Source organism: Citrus sinensis, chromosome 3, assembly GCF_022201045.2.
Source record: "Citrus sinensis cultivar Valencia sweet orange chromosome 3, DVS_A1.0, whole genome shotgun sequence".
Lineage (NCBI taxonomy): Eukaryota > Viridiplantae > Streptophyta > Magnoliopsida > Sapindales > Rutaceae > Citrus > Citrus sinensis.
In genome coordinates, this window is record NC_068558.1 from 13229635 (window position 1) to 13251470 (window position 21836).

Here is a 21836-nt window from a genome sequence, read left to right on the forward strand (position 1 = left end):
AGCCTAACATATTTTTAATGTACACAATCTCACATAATATGTTAAGGGAACTCCACTAAAGAGTAGAGTAATGTTATGATTTCTAACAATTAAGTTCTAATTAATTTGTGTTATTAATGTATTATATATCGAATTTCATGACTATTAAAAATAATATTTTACCGCTCAATAGATGATTACTACACTAATTGGGACCAAAATAATAGTTGATTGTTAGGATCCCAAATACTACTGTGCAAAGTAATATATGGGGCACAAGCAAGTCATTGTAGGGAGCGAAAAATTCAACTCATTTACAAACCATCAGATTTCCTTTCACAACACAAGCATTCTTGTCACTGGCAACTCAGAAAATCATTTCGTCCCTTTCTTTGCTCAATATCTTCCCTAATTTGTTCGTAATCTAAACCTTTGATAGTAAGTTGTTTCTTCTTAATTGTTCATAACCTTAACCTTTGTTTAAACACATGTTTCTTAGTAATTTCTTATTTTAACATGCTTTCACCTTTTGATAACCAGTAAGGGCAGTTTAATAATATTGTAACGTTTAAAATAATTAATGTTAGTCGTGATGTAAAAATAATTAGTTGTGAAGAGAAGTTGTTAAATTTTTATCTTTTTTTATGCAATATTAGATATCCCAGCATTTTAATCTCAATTTAGTCTCAATAAATACGATATTTATTTAATAGTTAAGTAATTTTACAAACTATGAAATCCATCATTCAATAGCTGAGTGACAAATAATATTGGAATTCAAATGTTAAGATTCTTAACATCATTATTAGTAAATCTTATTTTCCAAATAAAATTTTGAAAAACTATTCCTTTTTTCGTTTTCAAAATATACTAACGATTTTATCATAAGTGCAAACTATTTTTCAACCTAGTAAACCAAAATGGGCCCTCAATTTGGTTACATCCCATTCTCAAGTATCTAACCACTCTTTTGTACTTGTCAATGGGCTCTTGACCTATTGGCACAACACACACACCCAAACTAGAGCACATGGGTTCAAGTTCTAGATATTGCTAGGACTCGATTCTCCTCTCAGTTAAATTGAGTAGAAGTAAAAATGTCTCTTCATTGATAAAGGAGAAGAATATATGTCTCTCCCATATTATGTGAGGATAAGAATTTGGGTTGTACTATGTTCGAATTATCAAAATAGTCTCAATAAATTCTTGACCGTTAATATTTGTTGTAGAAAATATAAAAATCAATAAAGTGTGTGACAAAAAGTGATGCTGCTTTAGAATAAAGAGCATATTGGGAGCAAGCTCCCAAGAATAAGGAGCAAGAGTCATGCTCCTTAGGGGCAAAACCTAAGAATGGGAGGCCTGTGAATTACTATATTGTGGGAGCAAGAGACCATCAATTTCCTTCAACTTACTTGTTGTCAGTGAAGAATGAGAAGGATGAGTCATTGAATGACTATATTATTCGTTTTAGAAAAGAGATAGTAAGAGTAGAAAATTATACAGATGCAATAGCATTAATGGCCATAATGGCAAGCCTACGGCCATGAAGATTCAATTGTAGGCTCACTAAGAATGCACCAAGGACTTTCACTGAGTTTCTATTGAGAGCTCAAAAATATTCTAGTGCTGATGAGCTGACCAATGCAAAGAAAAGAACAGATTCAGACTTTCAAAGGTCTGGAAGAAAATGGAAAAAGAAAAGAAAAATAAAATAGTACAACCTTTTTGTAGCATCAAAACTATTATACCTAAGTAGAAACTCACTCGATGATGGAATATTGGAGGAAATAGAAGGGATAAAGCCAAAAGCGGTTAGAAAGCCTGTTTGAGAAAGATATTTTGAGGACCAAAAATTTTTAAGATCTTTAAAAACTTCATCGATCTGATTTTGCTCGAAATGATCAATAGGGGTGCAACCCCATGACATTGAAAAAAAAAAGAGAAAAGAAAAAGAAAAAGAGTAAGTACATTGATAAAGAAAAACACATCATGTCGAAATTTCTTGTGAAGCTACCAGAAGTAGAAAAGTGGGTTTGAACCTAATACATAGGAAACATATCAGGAGAATTTTCTAGCTCCCAATCCCCAAGGACAAAAAAGTAAGAATCTTTCTAGGAACCATCATGAGATTCGGCCTGGATGATTAGAGGGAGAGACTTATCCCAAGTACGGACATAATACCAACCCTTGAGAAGGGAATCTTTATCACAAAGGTTCACTAGTTGGTAAATTCGCCAAAACTGACTAAAAGTGGAATCTGGAAAACCTCTCAATTTCCATAAGATGTACATGCCAATCATTGCACACTAGACATTGGTGAAAAGCTGCGCTGGGGCACAGTTCAGATAGATCAGCATATATCTCAAGAAATGGTGCAATGGTAACCTAACACCAAAACGAAAAAAATATGAATGAAAGGCAACGACCCTAGGAGGAGGTTGGCTGACGAGCTCACAAATTTGAGACTTCCTAAGTTCAACTGAACTTGAAATTTCATATTTGAATCTAAGAGATGAAATAGATTTTTCAAAAATTGTATTCCCCACCTCATTGATGGACCAGTCAGTATTGGGTTGGAGGTTAGTTTGGTGACTAGGAATAAATGGTGCAGAAGTAAAATTTATAGAAACAGGTAATTGGTCAGATGATAGATGACAGTAACCATCATCATGTTCAAAATACTCATGATAAAAAGAGTTATAGTTGAAATTTCAAAATCAGAAGTCGTTAAAATTTCTAAAAACAATGAGAAAAGAAAAGACATTCACTAAGGAAAGTGAAAAACCAAAGGATTAGAGCTCCACAATGTGGGTAAAAGGTGCAAAGGATGGCTTATGTATAAATAAGTAGAGAAAAACAATTTGAGGTCTTATGCTTCTAGTGGAACAAGAAACTAAGAGTTGGGGAGCAGCTTTTGTAGAAAAATATAAAAATAAATAAAAATGTGCAGCAAAAAGTGATGCCCCTCAAGAATAAAGAGCATATTGGGAGCAAGTTCCCAAGAATAAAGAGCAAAAGTCATGCTCTTTAGGGAGTAGAACCATGCTCCACCAGGGAGCAGGAAAAACTATGCTTCGCCAATAATGGGGAGTAGGAGTCATGCTCCTTAGGGAGCAAAAGCCATGGTCCCCAGGAATTGGGAGCAAGAACCATGCTCTCCCAAGAATAGGGAGCATGAGTCATGCTCCTCCGGGAGCAAGAACCATGGTCCACAGGAATGGGGAGCAGAAATCATGGTTTCCAGGAGTGCAGGATAGCAAAAAGTCATGGATCCTAACCGATGGGGACCCTTGACCCAGTTGTAGATTATGGATCCCACAGAAAAAAAAAAATCAAGTTTAAATAAAGGGGCTATTGTTGAATCAGGCCCTACAAGATAAAAGTCAACGATGGAAGGACATAGTTTGATCCAGAAGTAAATTAAATAAAGTTGGGTTAATTTTGTCCTGCCCCCAACTGTTTCAACATTTTTCGCCACGCACCCATATGTTTCGAAAATACTCACTCCACACCCAATTCCGTTAATTTGACCGTTATGTTTAACGGAGCTACTTGAAATTTAAGTAAATATCTGAAATACCCCTTATCTTGAATTAGAGAAAAATAAAATGAGATAAAATGTTAATTTAATAATTAATGTTTACATTAAAAAATTTTATTTAAAGGTAATTAATAATAACTTCATCAATTAAATTATCAAATAAATTTAATTTATCATCATCAAATAATATTTAGGATATGAATTTCCAAATTTGCCCTTTGACCATTAGAATAAACGGTCAAATTAACGGAATTGGGTGTGGAGTGAGTATTTTCGAAACATATGGGTGTGTGGCGAAAAATGTTGAAACAGTTGGGTGCAGGACAAAATTAACCCAATAAAGTTTGACATGAATACAACCTATAAAAAATAGAAATATTTTGTAATTCAAATCATAATGGATTGAGGAGAATTAGGAAGAGTTTAAGTGAGAAAATGAATTTATCAGTTGAAGGCTATAAAAACAAAGATCCATGATCGTATGAGGACGAGCACTTAAAAAGTAGTAAAGAGAGTGAGAATTGAGTTGTAATCGCGATCTTAATAAAATATTTATTTTCTTTATCTATGGATGTAGGCCAAAGGTTGAACCACATCAGTTTTCTGTGTCTTTTTATAATACCCCCACTTAAATTAATTCACTGATTGACCAAAAATCTACATCAACAATATTAATAAAATTATGATTGTAATATAGTAGTGTAAAAAACATTAAAAAACAATTCACTTGTTAGTCGTCACGATTGCCTATTTTCATAAGCCACCAATATCTGACCGTTGCTTTCATTTATGAATAATCGAACGGCCGTTTCAGATACAAAGTTTGTAGCCCTCGTTCTCTATTACTTACTCTTTTTTTTTTTGTAAGAAAAAATCAAAATTATGTTATAAACATTTTGTAAATTATTGTTTTATTTTTCAAATATTACATTGCAATCTATTTATAAAATCAGGTATTACCCTAATTTTAATTTTAATGCAAGATTTCTTTATTATTAAAACAGATGCAGCATAAATTATTGGAAACAACATAATTTAACCATTCAATTTTGATCACAAACATGGCATACAACTGAAGTACTAAATTGGGCTTCTTCTGCTCACCTGTTGCGTTGTTACTTATTTCTTTACTCTCCCTTACAAAAATGGCGGCGCTAATACAAAAAAACATTTTCAGAAATGGCGCAGTCTCTCATTCAAACTTGAAAAATTCAGCAGCCCAACTCGTATCTTACAGAGGATTCACTTCTAAGCTTTTCGTCAAAGGTATTCTCTCTCTGTGAGTGTTTCTATTATGTCATCTTTTTTCTTTATTTTGCAAACAAAATATTATGTGATGCATCATGTTAAAGGAACCGATTGTGTGCAATATAACTTTTGATTAGGGAAGTTCAAAATCCGATTTTATTTTGCTCAAATTAATCAATCGAATCCAAACGGGGGCTCCTTGGTTCTGAATTTTGAGGTTGTGGTGGAATGGACGAATACATATATTTGAATACTGACCTAGAGATTTCTTTGAATAATTTTATAGTGTTGCTCAAGTGATATTGTTTCATTTTTTCAAAAATCAAAGCCACTCTGATTTGATTTTGAACTTTTCTGGTGAATAGTTTCTTCACCTTGTAGCCTTATCAGGTCGTTAATTATTACATTCTTCACTGTATAGTAAGACCATACGGTGGTTTAATCACGCAGGATGTGAATGTGAGCTTCTGTAGATGCATCAGTAGGTTTTTGCTCGTATTTAGGCCCTCTACTCTCATAGGGAAAGCAATTCCATTGTCCACAGTTGCACTGGAATTGATGCTTTTCTTAATTATCTGGATTCATCTGTTTGCCCTTTTTGGTCCAAAATATCAAACTCAGCCACACCTCTATCTAATTCCCTTGAACTTATAACTGTTTCACAAGTTACTGAGATTAAAAACATGTTCATATTTTTTATTTCCTTCCTTCAGTTGTGTAATACTTTTGGCTGCAGAATTTGCAATCTTACCATCTAATTTGGATAAAATAATTGGCATGTTCCGCAGGCGTTTCTTTCTCAACCACTAAAGAGATGATAGCTGATGCTTTTTCACAATTTGGCCAAGTCACTAAGGGTTTGTTCTATTTCTATTTTACGTCTCAACCCCTGTTCCATCTTCACTATTTTTCTAATATCCGATTCTTTTCCTTTTGCAGCTACAATAATAATGGATAAAGGTAAGAACACATCAAAAGGTTATGGGTCCGTGACTTTCAGCACAGAAGAGGAAGCCCAAAAAGCCTTGACAGAGATGAATGGGAAGGTAAAATTGCATCATTTTCTCTGATTTTCCATGCTTAAATTGTTGAGTTTAAGCATCACACAGTATATACTTGCAGTTACTAGATGGACGGGTCCTTTTTATGGACAATGTAAGACCCAGCAGACGTTACAATACTGATGTGGCACTTGCGAGACTAAAAATTCACGTGGCAGTCAACTACTTTGCCATGTGTTATGTTAATTTATATGCTAAAAATTCACCTGTTATATTTTGAAAGGCATAGTATTTATAAATGAAGACCAAATAGCAAGTCTTTGGAATTTGAAAACAATTTTTGGCAATAGAAAATGAAAAATTTTGTTTTTGTTGACGATTCACCGTCGATTGTTGTCTCAAAAGTTGATTGCAATCCCATGTGCCATATCACTTACTGTTTTATTTTATTTTATAAAAAAATAAAGTTGAAACACGCACTTCAAAGACTAAAAATTTATAATCGCTTCATTTGAAACTTCTCATATTATTCGAAGTATAGAAAGATCACATTTCAAGTGTTTGCATTCCCTTCATATTAAGAAAACTCTCTCCAAAATGCTTTTCAGGCTGTTGATGCTCATCATAAGGTATCCAGAAGTTTTAAGTTCTCTTTGTGCCCCAACAAAAATGGAAATGCAAAATTTCAGTGAAATGCAGGGAGGGGCAAGGCATGCACCTGGAATGTTTAATTAGAGTGAAGTGTAACACGACAGATCCATCACACGCTCACTTGCCCATGTGTGTTAATATACGGCTGATCAGGGTTTCCTTCCTTCCTGTAGTGGAAAGGTTGTGTGCCATCAAGTAAAGCTTCAACTCTTGCACCGTCATTTCCTTTAACTGTAAAACATAATCAATAACAAATGAGATTAAATATCATTAAAATTATTTGAGCAATAACCAATCCAAGTTTTTCTTGAATCATGAATCTACATAGACTGATATGCATCTCTTTGATTATCATACTGAGCATAACTTTCTAAATAAAAATGTGCCAAAATTGCCAATATATCTTCATTTTGATTTCCAGAAGAAATTAAATGTTTGAATACTCAACCCATTTGTTCTCATTGGAATCTCAAATTACATTTGTTGGCGAAAGAATAAAGGCGCTGATATTGGAAATTGAAAATGTCTCTCAAATTATCTTCTCAAACACAAAACAAAACTCTCATGCACAGAGCAGAAAGCAAAACTTCGAGACGGAAATAAGTGAAAGCAACATTTAGTCTAACCTTTCCCTTGTCAGCAAGGTCAGCCCAATCATAATTCGCACACTCCTTTGCAGCATTTTCAGTAGCTGCTTTCCGTTTTCTGGAGGCCTCACTCACTTTAACATCACCTTCCTCATCATAGTTGTCCCCATAAACAGAAAGCTTGAATTCCTCTATTGCTTTAACAACTCCAGGCCTGCAGGTCACACACGTGAATAATTTGCTGAGTTCATTTATCAATCAAGATCAAAATCTGAAGCATAAAATAAAAGCAAGAGCATTTAAAACTTAACCAAAAGTTTGTACTTACCTGGCCATGCCTTCTTCATCAGGAACTGTTTCATCTTTGATTTCTGGCATGTCATCTTCTTCTAGAGCTAAGGCTTGCAATACTGCATAATGCCTCTGCAAAGCTGCAGGAATTTATTCAGTTACATAATCAAATGGAATAACTTCAAAAATTTTAAATTGAACTGACATTTTTTTCAACCCCGTGTGTGCCTTTACAGAAGTCAACCTATATCACAACGCATTATGAAAATTGCTTATTTTATAAGAGCAAAGTGATTTTCATCTCTGAAATTAAGCTGGGGTTCCACTTGTATGCACAAGCTCACAATTAGAAACCATTACATGATAAGCTGCTTTTTGAAGATGGCTTATACCGAACCTTAATACTAACAGGCATTCCATAAGCAACTACATATTACCAAAAAGCAAATTACAACTTACAAGGATTAGCAAATTGGCAGACTGAAAAATCTTTCAAGTCAATACGCTTCATCAAAGCAGCAGCCTTTTTAACTTCATCATCTGATGCCCGAGGAACAGCATCCGTATCCGAATGAAGCTGCAAATACCATAAATTACATCAGTGAGACTATAAGATAATATATTCATTTTAACTCAGGTATCTTTCTTGCCTCTTCAACGGGTCTGATGTCATCAGAATATGGAAGATATATCATGTGCATTCCCGGTGGCTCAACCTGACCACCAGCTCTAACAATCTCATCCTGTGAAGATTCAAAAGAGATAAATAGCCTCAGTAATAAGTGGTAAATTAAACACATTAAATACCACCGGAAATAAGCAATATAAATACCACAAGAATTTTCATTTTGGAAGAACATATAGTTTGTTCATTCGGACAAATCGAGAACTGAAAAGTGATTTTTCCTCCATCATAATAAGCAAATATCAAAATCTTATTATACATATCAGAAGCGGATGGTGCTTCTACAGTTGGCAGCAAACTCACTCTAGGGAAAAACATATTAGTAGCTTATATGCCATGGGAAGCTTACAATTTTCAGGATCGGTACTTATTAGCGAATGTCAGATATATAGAGATATTTACACCTCTTTTTACAAACGGAAATATGAAATTCAGAATCAAGTGACAAGCCAAGGTCCCGAAAGGATTACTAATAAAATGCTGCATTGAAAAGCCCGGTTACTTTCCAATTTCGACAAAAATGGAATCATGATGCTAGGATCTTGGGCAGAGACCGGCGATATTTTAATCGGTAAATTAACGCCTCGGGCAGCTAAAGAATCATCATATGCACCAGAAGATAGATTATTACGAGCTGGCATTCAGAAATCCACTTCGAAGGAAACTTGCCTAAAACTACCTCTAGGTGGTAGGGGTCACATTATTGATATGAGATGGGTCCAGAAAAGGTGGAATTCTAGTTATAATCCAGAAACAATTTGTGTATATATTTCACAGAAACTTAGGTGATAAAGTAGTTGGAAGTGACACAGGGCAGAACCGAGACAAAAACATAGAGTTCATCTAATTAGGTCCAGACCTTTTTAAGGGGGAACATTTCTACAAGGTTAATCCTCAAACAATACCAACACATAATACTACATTGTCTTTCCATGGAATTTAGGCCGTAGGCACCCCAAGGCCAATGTTCAATAAAAATGCAAGAACAACCAGAAAACACTTAGCGATGAGTCAAATACAATTGAGCGGCAGTTAAGTTATCAGAGAAAGCTCGCCTTATCCAAAATAAATAAATAAATCGCACGTCTTCCAAAATTATCCAGTCAAATGTGCAAAATAGAATAAGTTCTACAAATGTGTATCAAAGGTCTTACTTGAGCAACAAGGGCAACCAACCGAGGATTAGATGGATTGCCATAAAATGCAACTGCAAAACTGCAAGGAAACAATAAAGTCTTCAAAGGCTAAACTATATGTTGTAATTGTCTGAGTACCACTTTGATTGCCAAACAACAACAATACAAGAACTAATAAGAACATGGCCATCATCATACTTCCAGAAAAATCAGGTGGTTCAAAAAAAGAGTAGAATGAAAACAACTAGAGGAATTTGCATTAAAGAACTTCATGAATATCAATAAATGAATTTAAGGTATTTTTCAAACTCCCACCACATGATCATAAAATGTATGCCAACAAAAATCACTGATTCAAAAAACATTGACAAGAACTGTCACAGGCATGTTCATACAAAAGAAGGAATTTCCAGATATCATACAATGTCTTTGTATCAACAAAATGGTTTTGAGACTAACACATAAGATAGATGGGATAACAATTTTAACCCATATATACTGATACAGACAACATAACATATAACCAGTTAAATTTCATAAATGTAATAATATAAGATTACTGAAAATGGAGGATAAAGCACTAACCGCTTAAGCCGTAACATGGATCTATGGAGGGCTATAAAAGTGCAAGTACTTCCGACCACTTCCTGCATAAGCCAATGAAAAAAAAAGAGAAAGCTAATATAAGGACAATGAGCCATCAACAACTAAATGATGAAACAAGCATTAACTTCAGCAAAATAATTTTAGTACATTGTAGCAAAAGAACTAAGCAACCTTGTCACTAGGAAAAACAAATGTTGATGGCCTCAAGTTGTGATAATCTTTTAAGTAGCTTAATGGCTTGAACCCATGGAGACGAAGATGTCCCGTTGAAACTCTTTTGATCTCAGATAGCTCCTGAACTGAAAACTTTATATTCTCACTGAAAATACACAGAAAACCAGGCTGAAATTCCAAGAAGAGAATTAAATAATAACATGAACAATTAGGAATTGCAAAATATGAACAGTTTCTATGTGATAAAGCTACATGACATCATCTGATGAGCCAACAAATGAACCAACGCAGATAACATTTTATTCTCTGAAGCATGCTAGTTTGCAGTCCCTAATTCTATGCCGGATGGGTTAAACTCACTGCAAGACTACTTTTACCGATTCTCATCATAGCCAAAGCCATGCATTTGTTCAGTCAAAAAAGAAGTTTGTGTTTAAAGCACCATAATAAAGAACGAAAGTGTCTTGATTATCCTATAAAGGTAAAAATATAAAGCAAAGAATAGATACAATACAGACAAATTTTGAACCTAGAAAACAGAGAACTGATAAAAGAAACAGAAGGGGGCAGTGTTAGCTGAGGGTGTGAAGGAGAGATCTTCCACAAAAATATTGACTATGATGTACAGTAGAACCTAAATATGCTAACCCTTTGTAAGGCTGAAAGCGTTTTGCAGGTTCTTGCATTAATGCACCAGTATCCGCACAGATGAAAGATCTTTCAGTCTGTAGAAAATCAAATATAATCATATAACAAGTAGCTAAACCCCATACTACACTAAAGACTTACCCTAATGATTTTCAAATAAAATAACTGTTTGACATTTAAAAATTAAAAAGAGAGAGAATGAGAGAGAGACAGAGAACAAAAAAGGAAACCTTGATGTGTGACACATTACAATACAACCATATGTCTGCTAAAAATGCAACCAGCCATCATAATTAATAATGGGAATCACCTTTAAGGGATGATTTGTGACAGAATCCAGCCAGGTGATTGCCCCTGTAAAGCAAAAGCACAGAAACAGATGACCATCTTAAAAGACCACATGCAGAAGCCTAAAAGAGAACAATGAACCCTACCTACCTGGAACAGTTGGACGAATTAAAGCATATGTATTCAATTCAATTGACAGTCCATTGGCAATTATAAATGATATTCTTTTAACTATGCGCTTTGAGAACATTCGCTTTCTCAGCTGATCCTTCATATCTTCCAATCTAAAATCAAATACATATTTCACATGTTAAATGATGTCAAGGATAGCTTAATTCACTAAAGAGCTGGTTATGCTGTATTGTCTGATTCAAGTCTTAAAATCATAACATGGCCACGAATATCCATCTCCGGACAAGGGGAATTAAAGATAAATCCCATTTCCGAATACAGCCCAAATACATTGCCTTTGACTCTCGGAAAAAACAATCTCCTTCAACTCTCAAACAAAAAACTATAATAATAATTAGCTTTAGACATCAGAAAGCATACAAGAGTTGCAGAAATGGTCATTGAGGGGTCTAAAACACCTGTTGCAAAATGTCAGCACAAAGATCCGTTGCTAACTGCACCCAAGGAGCTTGAGACTATATAACATGACAATAATACTATAACTACCAAGGGAAGCATACCATTACTCTTCCCTCAAAACGGGCAAACTAACCATAATCGACATTATAGATGTCTCCCATATCTCATTTGAACTAATGGACCTGTTTTCAGTTATAAACAGCATCATGGTCACATCTTCATAAATTTGACAGTCAATTGCCAAAATTCACATCAGCACGAGTGCTTGATATTCATCCAGGTTAAATTACTAGTACTTAGGAATTTAAAGTAATAGTTGGTTTATTATTTCCTTATAATGTTTTGGGAGGACCAAAAACTTCACCAACTTTCAATTATTCTAAGGGAAACATGTGGTTACTTAATAATGTCTCTAGTACATAATTGCTGAATTTTCTGTATTAAAAAAAATTAAAAAGATTAACAAAAAATCAGAGATGCATACTTCTGTCCTGCTGATGGCATGAACAGAGCAAGATCATCACCTTCTAGTCCAATCATATCCTGCAACATGGTAAGATCGATGAAATGTAAATGAATCTATCAGCCATGGAAGTCCTGAAAAAATAAAATGGCAAAGGTGTGGACTTACAGCATAAAAATGAGAAACCTTGAACTCCTCATCGGGCGGACTCAGTGGTAGAAGTTCAATTGAGATGCCAAGATCTTGAGCATCCTGAAACAAAGATAAATGCATGAGTTGTCTTATAATAATATAAAGTCCTTGCAGGCCCCCAACTGCAACTTTACTTTTATAGAAACTCGTACTTTAGCTCGCTGCATTGTGGTTCTGGTCATATCATTTTTTGCTGCACCCTTGATACTCCCAAAAGGATCATCTTCATTTGTAAATAACAGTATGCGTTTGTCAGCTGTCTTTGAAGATCTGAGATAAATATATAACCAAGATATTACCAAAAGTTACATAAAGTATTCTTAAGGAAATTCTTAGGCATACAGGAAATTCAATACAAAGAACAAAGTGATAAGTACATAGCATTACCCTTTGCGCAACAGGCCTTGCGCAACCCAGAGAGCATTGTACAGGGAATTCTCACGAGATCCCGAAACAATTCCATACTGACTCCCAATTTCTTTCTCAAAAGATTCTGCAGAGCAAAACAGTTTTCAGATTAGGCAAGATTGTTTTATCTTTAATAACTCTCCATCAAAGAGGACACTTAGTCAACTTATGTTGCAACATAGTATAAAAAGTTTCTGCTTAAACATAAGTATATATGCAACCACAAATTTCATCACAGGAGCCAAAATTCAAACATCTCATGTAAATATCAAAGATTGGTTACGATGTCAGTTGTTTATCATTAAATTAATTATGATAAAATGGACAGCTGCTTCAGTCAAAACTCAAACGAGGGGAAGATCATGTGCATATTAACAAATAATGCTAGAGACAAGCACTCACTGAAAGGAGTGAATAGATCTTCAACATCCTATAAAAAAGAATTGACAAGATCCATATGAAAAATGATGAAATTATACTGGATAGAGTGGGATACTGTCATCATAGAAAAACAAATTATGTTTAAAAGATAGTCTGTCCTCCAATTTCCATAGTAATGAAATGAAGAGAAAATGCATTACACCTAAAATGGCCGCTTGCACTTTTTATTGGGTTTTACACTAAAGCAATTCCCTACCTTTCCAATTTCATATTACTTGATAACCTATGTTTTGAAAAATTTCTAAGGAGATATTATTGAATCTATTTGGAAAGAGAGGAAAAAACTAAATGCTAATGTTGACCCACTGACATCAAGACTAAAAACCTCAGTTTGACCTTTGCTTCCTGAGTGAAATGCAACCACGCACTATTGAAAAGGCCACAAGGTTGCTACCTTACAATTCTAACAACTGGTTAGTTTAAAGCCAAACAATACTTTTTCAGATAAAAAATCAGCAAAATGACTTTAAAACCTCAACATTGATCAGAATCACAAAACTCCTACTGTGGTGCAATTCGTAACTAGTTGCATTTTGAAAACAAGGACTTTCAGTCTTAATCTAAAATTAGTCTCGAACAATATGCAGTCGAGAAAAGAGAACTGGAGCAGGGAATCTAAAATAAACCATGCACATAATAAAATGCAAATAATCACCAAAACTTACCCTCTATGTGATCAAATTCTTTTATAAACCTCGCAGTTGGCCTGTCTAGTTGCTCTCGTTCAGCAACATTGAATACAAAAACAGCATTTAGATCTTGCAAATTCTTCTTTTTCCTCTGCAAATGAAAAAAAAAAAAATTGCATGTTTACTTTTATGCTTATTCTCAAAACCTACATTCAAAAACCTCTTTCTCTACTCAAAAGTAAAAGGCCAGTTATACTATACCGTTCAACCAAAGACTACAAAGAAGTGTCAGACATAAAAGTAAAGGCAACTTCGAATACAAGACGACTAATAGCCAACATATCTTTCACTTTATTAGAACAACTTACAGTGTTAAAGAAGCAAATAGCTACTTCATCATACAATCTATTAATGATTTGAGTCTTCAACGATTGCGCAATACAACTAACTGCAATGTGGAAATGAGTTTCATCTGTTTGATCCTCCTGCCAATTTTTGAAAAATCAAATTTATTAACACCAATCAGACCAAGAACCAAACGGCACAGAACAACAGCATTTACATAAAACATCAAACTTATTCACAAAACATCAACATAGCAAATTGAATTTCAATGCTGTAACATTTCATTCCCCTTCTAGTTTGTGATAGAAGAACAATTTACTCACTGCATTTTGCTTCATGACTAGGTCAAATTCAATATTAAAAAAATAAATAAAACGCCAAGTCGCCGCTGACCATTTTGGAAAAAAAATTGAAAATTTTAAAAAATCGATTATCATTGTTAAATGAAGAAACTCACGGCGGGACAAGTAGTGCTAAACATTTTGGGAGAAGCATCGACAAGATACACGACATATTCTTTAGTCGCCTCGTGTTCCTGAAAAAACAAAATTATGAGAAATCAACTAATCTTCATCTTTTTTTTTTGGCCTAAATGAATAAAAATGAAGAATTTAAGAAACAAACGAAGCTCAGTAGTCGTTTTGATATGAAAGCAAACAAGAAACGGAGAAAGGAAACCTGATAGAATTCGTTATCGGATTCTTCGTCGTCGTCTCTGAAGACATCATCGGGGTCCAATTCCATTTTTTTACCCCAACGAGAAATGAAAGGTTTTGGTTTTATTTTAGGGGCTTTTTGAAAAATTTAAATGATACCCGCGTACTAAAGAAATTCGAAACTGGAAACTTCAGTCCAGTGTCTGACAAGCTAGGTTAAAGTCAGTGCGGGTCAATGGACCGGATTGGGGTTTTTCAGTCTAGACCGGATCAACTAACCGCCCAAATTATTAAAATATTAATTTTTGTTTTTTTTTTTTGATATAAAAGGGAGCCAAACAAGGCTAAACCGAGACAAAACGCGGGAAAGCATTCCCGTACATGTCGTGAAATAAGCAATTAACAACACCACTAGGAGGATTGTGAAGGAAATGGAAGCCAAGAGGTTGCCTTATTGCTAAATTTGCCAGAAAATCCGCTGCAAAGTTTGCTTCACGATAAATATGGCTAATGCACACATGCCATTCTCTGTTGATGAGCCTTCTGATACTTTGAATGACTGAAGAAAAATTATTAGGGCTATTACTCGTGTCTGCAAGTAGATCAATGATGCACTTGCTGTCAACTTCAACCAACAAAGACCGAATACCCACCTTCCAAGCCAGGTCAAGACCATAGAATAAACCCCAAAGTTCAGCATTGGTAACCGAACTAATTCCAATATTCGCACAGAATCCAGCAATCCACTTCCCATTGGCATTTCTTATCAACCCACCTGCAGCTGCCATATTCATCCTTTTGCAGGCCCCATCAGTATTCAATTTGAAAACGTTTTCAGGGGGAGGTTTCCATCCAAAGTATTTAACCATTTTTGAAGCTCCAGGCTTGATCAAAGCCCTCATGGTTTTATGAGAATTTTCAGCTCTGGTCATAATATCTAACGTGATGTTCTGATTGCTCCTCTGCACATTCTTAAACAGAGCTTGGTTCCTCCAAAACCACAACCGCCAGATTGCTGTGCCAAAAATTACCGCCCAGTCAACTCCATTACAATCATAACAGTTCGGCTTTAAATTAGTAATAATCCAATCCTCTAAGTTTGAAGAGAAAAAACTTCCTCGTAATCTACACGGGACTATATCTAACCAAATACGTTTGGCAGCCACACAATCTCTAAAGGCATGAAGGGAGTCTTCCACACAAACTTTGCATCTCTCACATTGATTTTCTGTCAAAATGTGTCTTCTAGCAAGCTCAGCTTTGGTCTTTAACTTGTTTTGAATAGCCAACCACATGAAGGTTTTGACACTTTGTGGCCCTTTCCAGCTCCAAATAAGTTCCCATCTTGGTCCAATATGACTGGAGGCTCTGTTTGAAATATTTTGATAAGCTGATTTCACTGTAAAATTACCCTTAGTCGAGAAGCCCCAAAATATACGGTCCATACCACCCTCGACACAAGGTGGCATAATGGCCGCAATAGCAAACACTAAGCTATGAGGAAGATAATTACTGAAAGTAACCCAATTCCATTGCCCATGATCGTTCACATAATCCCTAATCGAATTTTCCAGCATATGACTCGGCACCGGCCTCACAACATAATCCTTCAAACTGACATTTTGCCTAACCCAACAATCTTTCCAAAACCGAACTCTTGACCCATCTCCAACTTGCCAACAAATCCCTTGCAAAACTTTATGCCAAACCGTACCCACTGCACGCCACACATAAGAACCATATTTTGTAGGTAGCTCTGTGGGGAGGTTATCATTCTCAACGCCGTATTTAGAGCATAACACTTTAATCCACAGGCTAGTAGGAGACACAATAATATTCCACCCAATCTTCATCAAAAGCGCCTCATTGATGTGGCGAAGATTTTTTAAGCCAAGCCCGCCTACCATTTTAGGTTGACAGATTCTTTCCCAACTAGCCATGGCCATGCTCTTCCTGTCGCTATTCCCACTCCAAATAAATCGGCGAGAAATGCGATTGATTTTTTCTTGAGTGCCTCGCGGAATCATTGTGGTTTGCATAGAGTAAATTGGCAAGGCTTGGATTACCGCTTGAGTAAGGGTCAGCCTTCCAGCAAAAGAGAGATGCTTCGCATTCCATCCTGAGAGCCGTTTGTCCACCCGATCTAGCACCTCTTGATAGGTTTTATTGGTCACCCGACCATGAAGAAGTGGCATGCCCAGGTACTTCCCCAAGTTTTTGGTGGTTGAAAACCCACTTAGCTCACTAATTTTCTTTGACACAGCAGGTGCCACATTTTTTGAGAAATATAATCTAGTTTTTTCTGTGCTCACTTTTCCCCCTGACATGTTGCAGAAAATCTTTAAAGTTTTAATCACCACCTTCGCCTGATCAGCAGAGGCTTCTGCAAGGAGAAGAAGGTCGTCAGCGAAGAAAAGATGGGTGAGGGGTATACCATTCCTGGACAGCCTGATGGGTTTCCATCGTTCCTGCTGCACTTCTCGATTAATGATATGGCTAAGTCTTTCAATATAGAGCACAAAAATGTAAGGAGAGATCGGATCCCCCTGACGAATCCCTCTTGAAGTCTTGAATGATTCGGTCAGCTTCCCATTCCAAAGAATTTGCATGGAGCCGGAAGTGATGCACTCCATTATGATTCGTATAAAGTTTGTAGGAAGACCCACAAAAGCCAAAGTCTCCTTGATAAACTCCCAGCTTAATCTGTCATACGCTTTTTCCAAGTCTACTTTGATAGCCATGAAGCCTCGTTTACCCGTCTTCCGTCTCATACTGTGAATGACCTCCTGGGCGATAATAATATTTTCGATGATGTGCCTCCCTAGAACAAAGCTGGTTTGACGCGGACCTACAAGATCAGAGAGAAAGTTTTTTAATCTATTAGCTATTATCTTAGTGATCGTTTTGTACATAATTGTGCAAAGACTAATAGGCCGGAAAGAATTTAAGCTAGTTGGATTGTCAATTTTAGGAATAAGAACAATTAAAATCTTCAAAAAGTCTTCAGGCACTGTCTCTCCATTGAAAACAGCTTTAATTTGTTTGCACACCGACTTGCCCACCACCTCCCATTGAGCTTGGTAAAAAATTGCGTGCAAGCCATCACTTCCCGGAGCCTTTAACGGTTTCATGCTAAAAATAGTGTCACGAATTTCCTCGTCATCCACAGGTTTTTCCATGCCATGGTTCCTCCCTGTATCAATACAAGGAAAATCATTAGGAGTATAATAGCTATCAATAGAATTATTATTAGCCGTGTATAACTTGGGGAAAAAATTAATAGCATGAGCCTTAAGATCATCCTCGTCCGAAATCCACTGGCCCCTATCATTTTTCAGCCAGACAATTTGGTTATGTCTTCTCCTCGTCATTATCTTCTGGTGAAAAAATGAAGTATTTCTGTCTCCAAACTGGATCCAATCGTAACAAGATTTCTGAAGCCACAAAAGTTCTTCTTGATTAAGAATGTCGTTGAGCTCCTTACTGAGCTGAGTCTCCAGCTTTAACAGATTATCTGAATGGTGACTCTCTAGAGCTTTTTGGATTCCATTAAGTCTAGCTAAGATATTCTTTTTGCGCTTAAAAATATTTCCAAACTCATTCTTGTTCCAATGGTCAATTTTTCTAGTAAACTCCTTTACCGAAACATTATAATCCACATCCTTCTTCCACACCTGAGAAACAAAATCCGAAAATCGCTTATCAGTAAGCCAAGAAGCAATGAATCTAAATGGTTTCAACCCTCTGTTTCCGATGCTCTCATTATTCAGACTGAGGAGGATAGGCCGATGGTCAGACCCCACTCTTGGTAAATGAAAGACTCGCGCCTTATTAAAAGTGTTGAACCACCTATCATTGCAAATGACTCTATCCAAGCGTTTATAAAGCGAGCCCCTTTTCCAAGTAAACTTTGGTCCCGTATACTGGAGGTCACAGATGTCATGTTTGTGGAACCATTCTTGAAATTTTTTACAAGGCTGGCTACGGTTATTAGTGCTTCCTTTGCTCTCTGAGATTGAAAGAATGGCATTGAAGTCACCAGCTAGCATCCATGGCTCTTGAATAGTCTTAGCCAAATAATTTAAATCATGCCAAAGAGAGCTTCGGAGGGAAGGAACTGGGCTAGCATAAATCGCTGTTACCCAAGTAGTTAACCCTCTTGTATCCGCCACTTGGAGGTGAATATATTGCTTATGGTTAATGAGGATGGTGACGTTTAATCCCGCTTTCCATAGAAGCCAAATTCCACCTGAGAAACCAGCCGCCTCCACTCGATGGGAATGATCATACCCACTGTAACGAATAAAGTCATCCGCTTTCACTCCACTAATTCGAGGTTCACAAAGAGCCACAAGTTGAGGTTTATAATTTTGAGTAAACATCTTGAAAATTCGTCTAAAGGACTGCGATGTCGCACCCTGGCAATTCCAAAACAAAAAAGACAGATTCATTATATATAAAAAAAAAAGGGAGAGACCGTCTTACTCCAAAGGCTCAAAGCCTTGCTGATTAACATCCATATTATCCGCCTCAACAAAAAATTGAGACTCTTCCGAGGTCTCAGCCTCGTCCTCCTCTGATTCCTCTATATACTCACTGTCTGATGAGTCCTCCCCCATCTGTTCCATGTCTCTATTTCCTCTATCAGGAGGCTCCTCATTTGGATTTGGTTTAGGAGGAATCGACAGGGGTGCTTGAAAGTTCTCGTTTTCAAGCTTGTTTTTGAAAATAATTGCTGAATGATATTTGGGATCCAGAGACGTTGGGATTAAAGTTGGTTCAAAGTGATGGGTTCTGGATAACTTAGACTTGTTCCTTGAGATATTTTTTTCCATAGCCTCTAGGGGGTGTTGATTTGATGAGCTGGGATCACTTGTGTGGGGGAGAGGTCTAGTGTGTAATTTACGTAATGGTGTGGGTGCAGTGTGTTCAGGTGTGTCAGCCTTCTTATTGCTTGTCACGGGTTTTCCTTTGCTCCCATACAGCTTCGTTTGGGTGGGTGCTTTAGAGTCACGTGATATCATCCTGTCCTTGTCTTTGGTCGGATCAACGGTCTTCTTGTGGTTGTCCATGGTGGTAGTCTCGTTTGAACACATCCCAGCATCATTGTCTAATCCACTTTCCTGATGTAAGACACCGAATCTGGAACCTGTCCTCTGTTTCCCAAAGCTATTTTGATGAGGCTCCTTTGCATCTGTTCTTCCCCTATTTCCTCTATAGTTTCCTCTCCTAGCCACGATCATCAAAGGCCCAAATTTTGGATTGTCCGGATTAACTGCCATCGTCGAGACCTCGGACTTTGCGTTGGTAAGTTCACCTGGAGCCATAACAGCCGTCTTTTCCCCTCTATTTTCCAAAATCAACTTATCCGGGCAAGAGGAAGATATGTGTCCATACTTTCCACATCCAAAGCATATTGTTGGAAGTGCTTCATATTCAATCCTTTGGATTCTCCCATCCAGTAAAAATTGAGAGATTAAAGGGCTTCCAAGGGATACTTCAACTGCAATACGGGCAAACTTCCCTCTCGTCGCCAATTCCGTATTATAATCAATTTTGATAACCTTTCCAATGACATGTCCCAACATTCTAATGATTTTTTTATGGTAATAGTGCAGAGGCATACCTGGAAGCCTTATCCATGCCGTGATTTTTTCAATCTTTTCATTCGAGCTGTCGAAATGAGGCGACCATAGCTGGACAGTCAGGTAATGCCCCGCCACAAGCCATGGCCCTTGTGTAAGAACAAACTCAGCATCGTCTTCCTTCCTGAACTTAACGAGAAAATATCCATTATCCAAATCTATAACAGAGTAGCCTCCAATATTAGGCCACAAGATTTCCAGTCGTGAGCAAAGCACTTTGTATCCAATCATGCGACCAAGGAGTTTCACCACCACAGTGGATTGCCATGGTTTTATGAGTTGCTCATGGACTTTTTGTGAAAAAGAAATCGAAGGTAAATAGCCTTCCTGTTCAATGACCACATCCTCCTTTTCAATTTCGATGTCCTTTTCCCTCCCCATGAAATCTTCTCTACTGTTTTCAGCATCGATCATCCCCCTTTGTTGTTCTATTAGCTTATCTCGAAATGATGGCATAGATGGGTTATCTCCATCCTCCCCCTGTGCTCTGAATTTGGTTTTCTTAGTTGATCTATCATCCTCAAGGGGAGGGGGGCTGTTCTTGTCGAGAGAGTTTTCGGTTGAGAGCATTCTCAACGGCTATTTTTTAATTTTTGTTTTTTAATGTAATACATTTATCTTGTAACTTCTTGTTAACAAATGGCTAACGGCTTTTAGCCCACGGTTGGTTGGAAAAAATACTAAGGGAGAAAAGAAGCTAGAGGAAAGAGAAAAAGAAAAAATGAGTGAAAAAGAATATTAAAATTATTTTTATTGTTCAGTTGGACATATAATTTATTTTTTTTTATTTTTTTCTCCTCTCTTTATATTTCATTAAACCAATCATGCCATTAGATTTGGTTCAATATTAAATTATTATAAATTTTAAGATATAGTTGTTATAAAAAAAGATGTAATTATGAAATAAATAGTATATAGTTAATGTAAATATTAATTATTTTGATAAAAATATAAAAATATTATAGATTTTTTTATCATACATGTGGCAAATAAAAAACTAATTTGGAGTTGCTTTTGCGAGACTAAAAAATGATCTTGAAAAGGTAAAAATTAATTTTGGTATTTGATAAATTTTTTTCAAAACATTACTTTTGACAAAATCATCCCATTTTATAGTAGATTTTGAAAAGCGGGGAATGAGTAGCTTTTCAAAATCTAATTGTAAGGATTAATTTTATATTTAATGCAGTTTCATATATATCCTCACGTATATTATAAAAATAAAAAATTGTCTTATTTAATTAAGAAATAAAATCATTAAATTTAAGGAGATTGTTATTATTACCAATATTATTGAGAAAAGAAAAGAAAAAAAAAATTATTTTAGTTTCCAATTATTATATATACACAATAAAAAAATTACGTATACATGTTTATAAATGTATAAATAAATTTTATTTAACATTATCATTTCATTCTTACTGCAATCTAAATTGTAAGATTTACCAAATAAATACTATTACTTTTAAAACTTACAGTGTGTTTAAAAATATATTTTATCAAATATTTTACTGATTCTCTTCACTGCTAATTATGTTTATAACATAGCTAATAGCAAATATTTTAAAAGTTACTACATTACCAAACTAGCTCTAAATCAACTAAACTTTTAAGTCATAGTAGCTATT

General features: G+C 35.8%; 3 protein-coding genes across 5 annotated transcripts; 1 reads left to right on the forward strand and 2 right to left on the reverse strand.

Annotated features, from left to right (window-relative positions):
- Nucleotides 1-4504: 4504 nt before the first annotated feature.
- LOC102620823 (small RNA-binding protein 11, chloroplastic-like) lies at nt 4505-6735 on the forward strand. Of its 3 annotated transcripts, none has more exons than XM_025099061.2 (4): nt 4539-4789; nt 5560-5628; nt 5711-5817; nt 5894-6148. In XM_025099061.2, exons 1-4 carry the CDS (start codon nt 4669-4671, stop codon nt 6050-6052), a joined length of 456 nt encoding a protein of 151 aa, XP_024954829.2. In that variant the 5' UTR covers nt 4539-4668; the 3' UTR covers nt 6053-6148. The 3 variants fall into 3 exon arrangements, with proteins under 3 accessions (XP_052294250.1, XP_024954829.2, XP_015385508.2); XM_015530022.3 differs by lacking the exon at nt 5894-6148 and adding an exon at nt 6381-6735 and having other exon boundaries at nt 4551-4789; XM_052438290.1 differs by lacking the exon at nt 5560-5628 and having other exon boundaries at nt 4505-4789.
- LOC102627949 (ATP-dependent DNA helicase 2 subunit KU70) lies at nt 6253-14765 on the reverse strand. The gene is made up of 19 exons (XM_006477783.4): nt 14586-14765; nt 14365-14442; nt 13931-14047; nt 13599-13713; nt 12472-12577; nt 12237-12354; nt 12061-12144; nt 11914-11972; nt 10989-11122; nt 10861-10904; nt 10551-10627; nt 9900-10047; nt 9708-9769; nt 9141-9201; nt 7952-8044; nt 7761-7878; nt 7339-7441; nt 7050-7224; nt 6253-6654 (listed from the first exon to the last, which is right to left on the reverse strand). The coding sequence occupies exons 1-19, from the start codon at nt 14649-14651 to the stop codon at nt 6541-6543; spliced, it is 1872 nt and encodes a 623-aa protein (XP_006477846.2). The 5' UTR covers nt 14652-14765; the 3' UTR covers nt 6253-6540.
- A 4279-nt stretch (nt 14766-19044) lies between these two features.
- Nucleotides 19045-20778, reverse strand: LOC127900584 (uncharacterized). The gene has a single exon (XM_052435739.1). The coding sequence runs from the start codon at nt 20776-20778 to the stop codon at nt 19045-19047; it is 1734 nt and encodes a 577-aa protein (XP_052291699.1).
- Nucleotides 20779-21836: the final 1058 nt, after the last annotated feature.

Excerpts from the sequence above, each read along its gene's own strand:
- LOC127900584 (XM_052435739.1), bottom strand. The coding sequence starts at position 20,778 with ATGCTCTCAACCGAAAACTCTCTCGACAAGAACAGCCCCCCTCCCCTT.
- LOC102620823 (XM_025099061.2), top strand. The coding sequence starts at position 4,669 with ATGGCGGCGCTAATACAAAAAAACATTTTCAGAAATGGCGCAGTCTCT. Across the intron at positions 4,790-5,559 it reads TTCTAAGCTTTTCGTCAAAG|GCGTTTCTTTCTCAACCACT; the intron begins GTATTCTCTCTC and ends CATGTTCCGCAG. Across the intron at positions 5,629-5,710 it reads ATTTGGCCAAGTCACTAAGG|CTACAATAATAATGGATAAA; the intron begins GTTTGTTCTATT and ends TTCCTTTTGCAG.
- LOC102627949 (XM_006477783.4), bottom strand. The coding sequence starts at position 14,651 with ATGGAATTGGACCCCGATGATGTCTTCAGAGACGACGACGAAGAATCC. Across the intron at positions 14,443-14,585 it reads CCGATAACGAATTCTATCAG|GAACACGAGGCGACTAAAGA; the intron begins GTTTCCTTTCTC and ends TTGTTTTTTCAG. Across the intron at positions 7,879-7,951 it reads ACATCAGACCCGTTGAAGAG|CTTCATTCGGATACGGATGC; the intron begins GCAAGAAAGATA and ends TGGTATTTGCAG.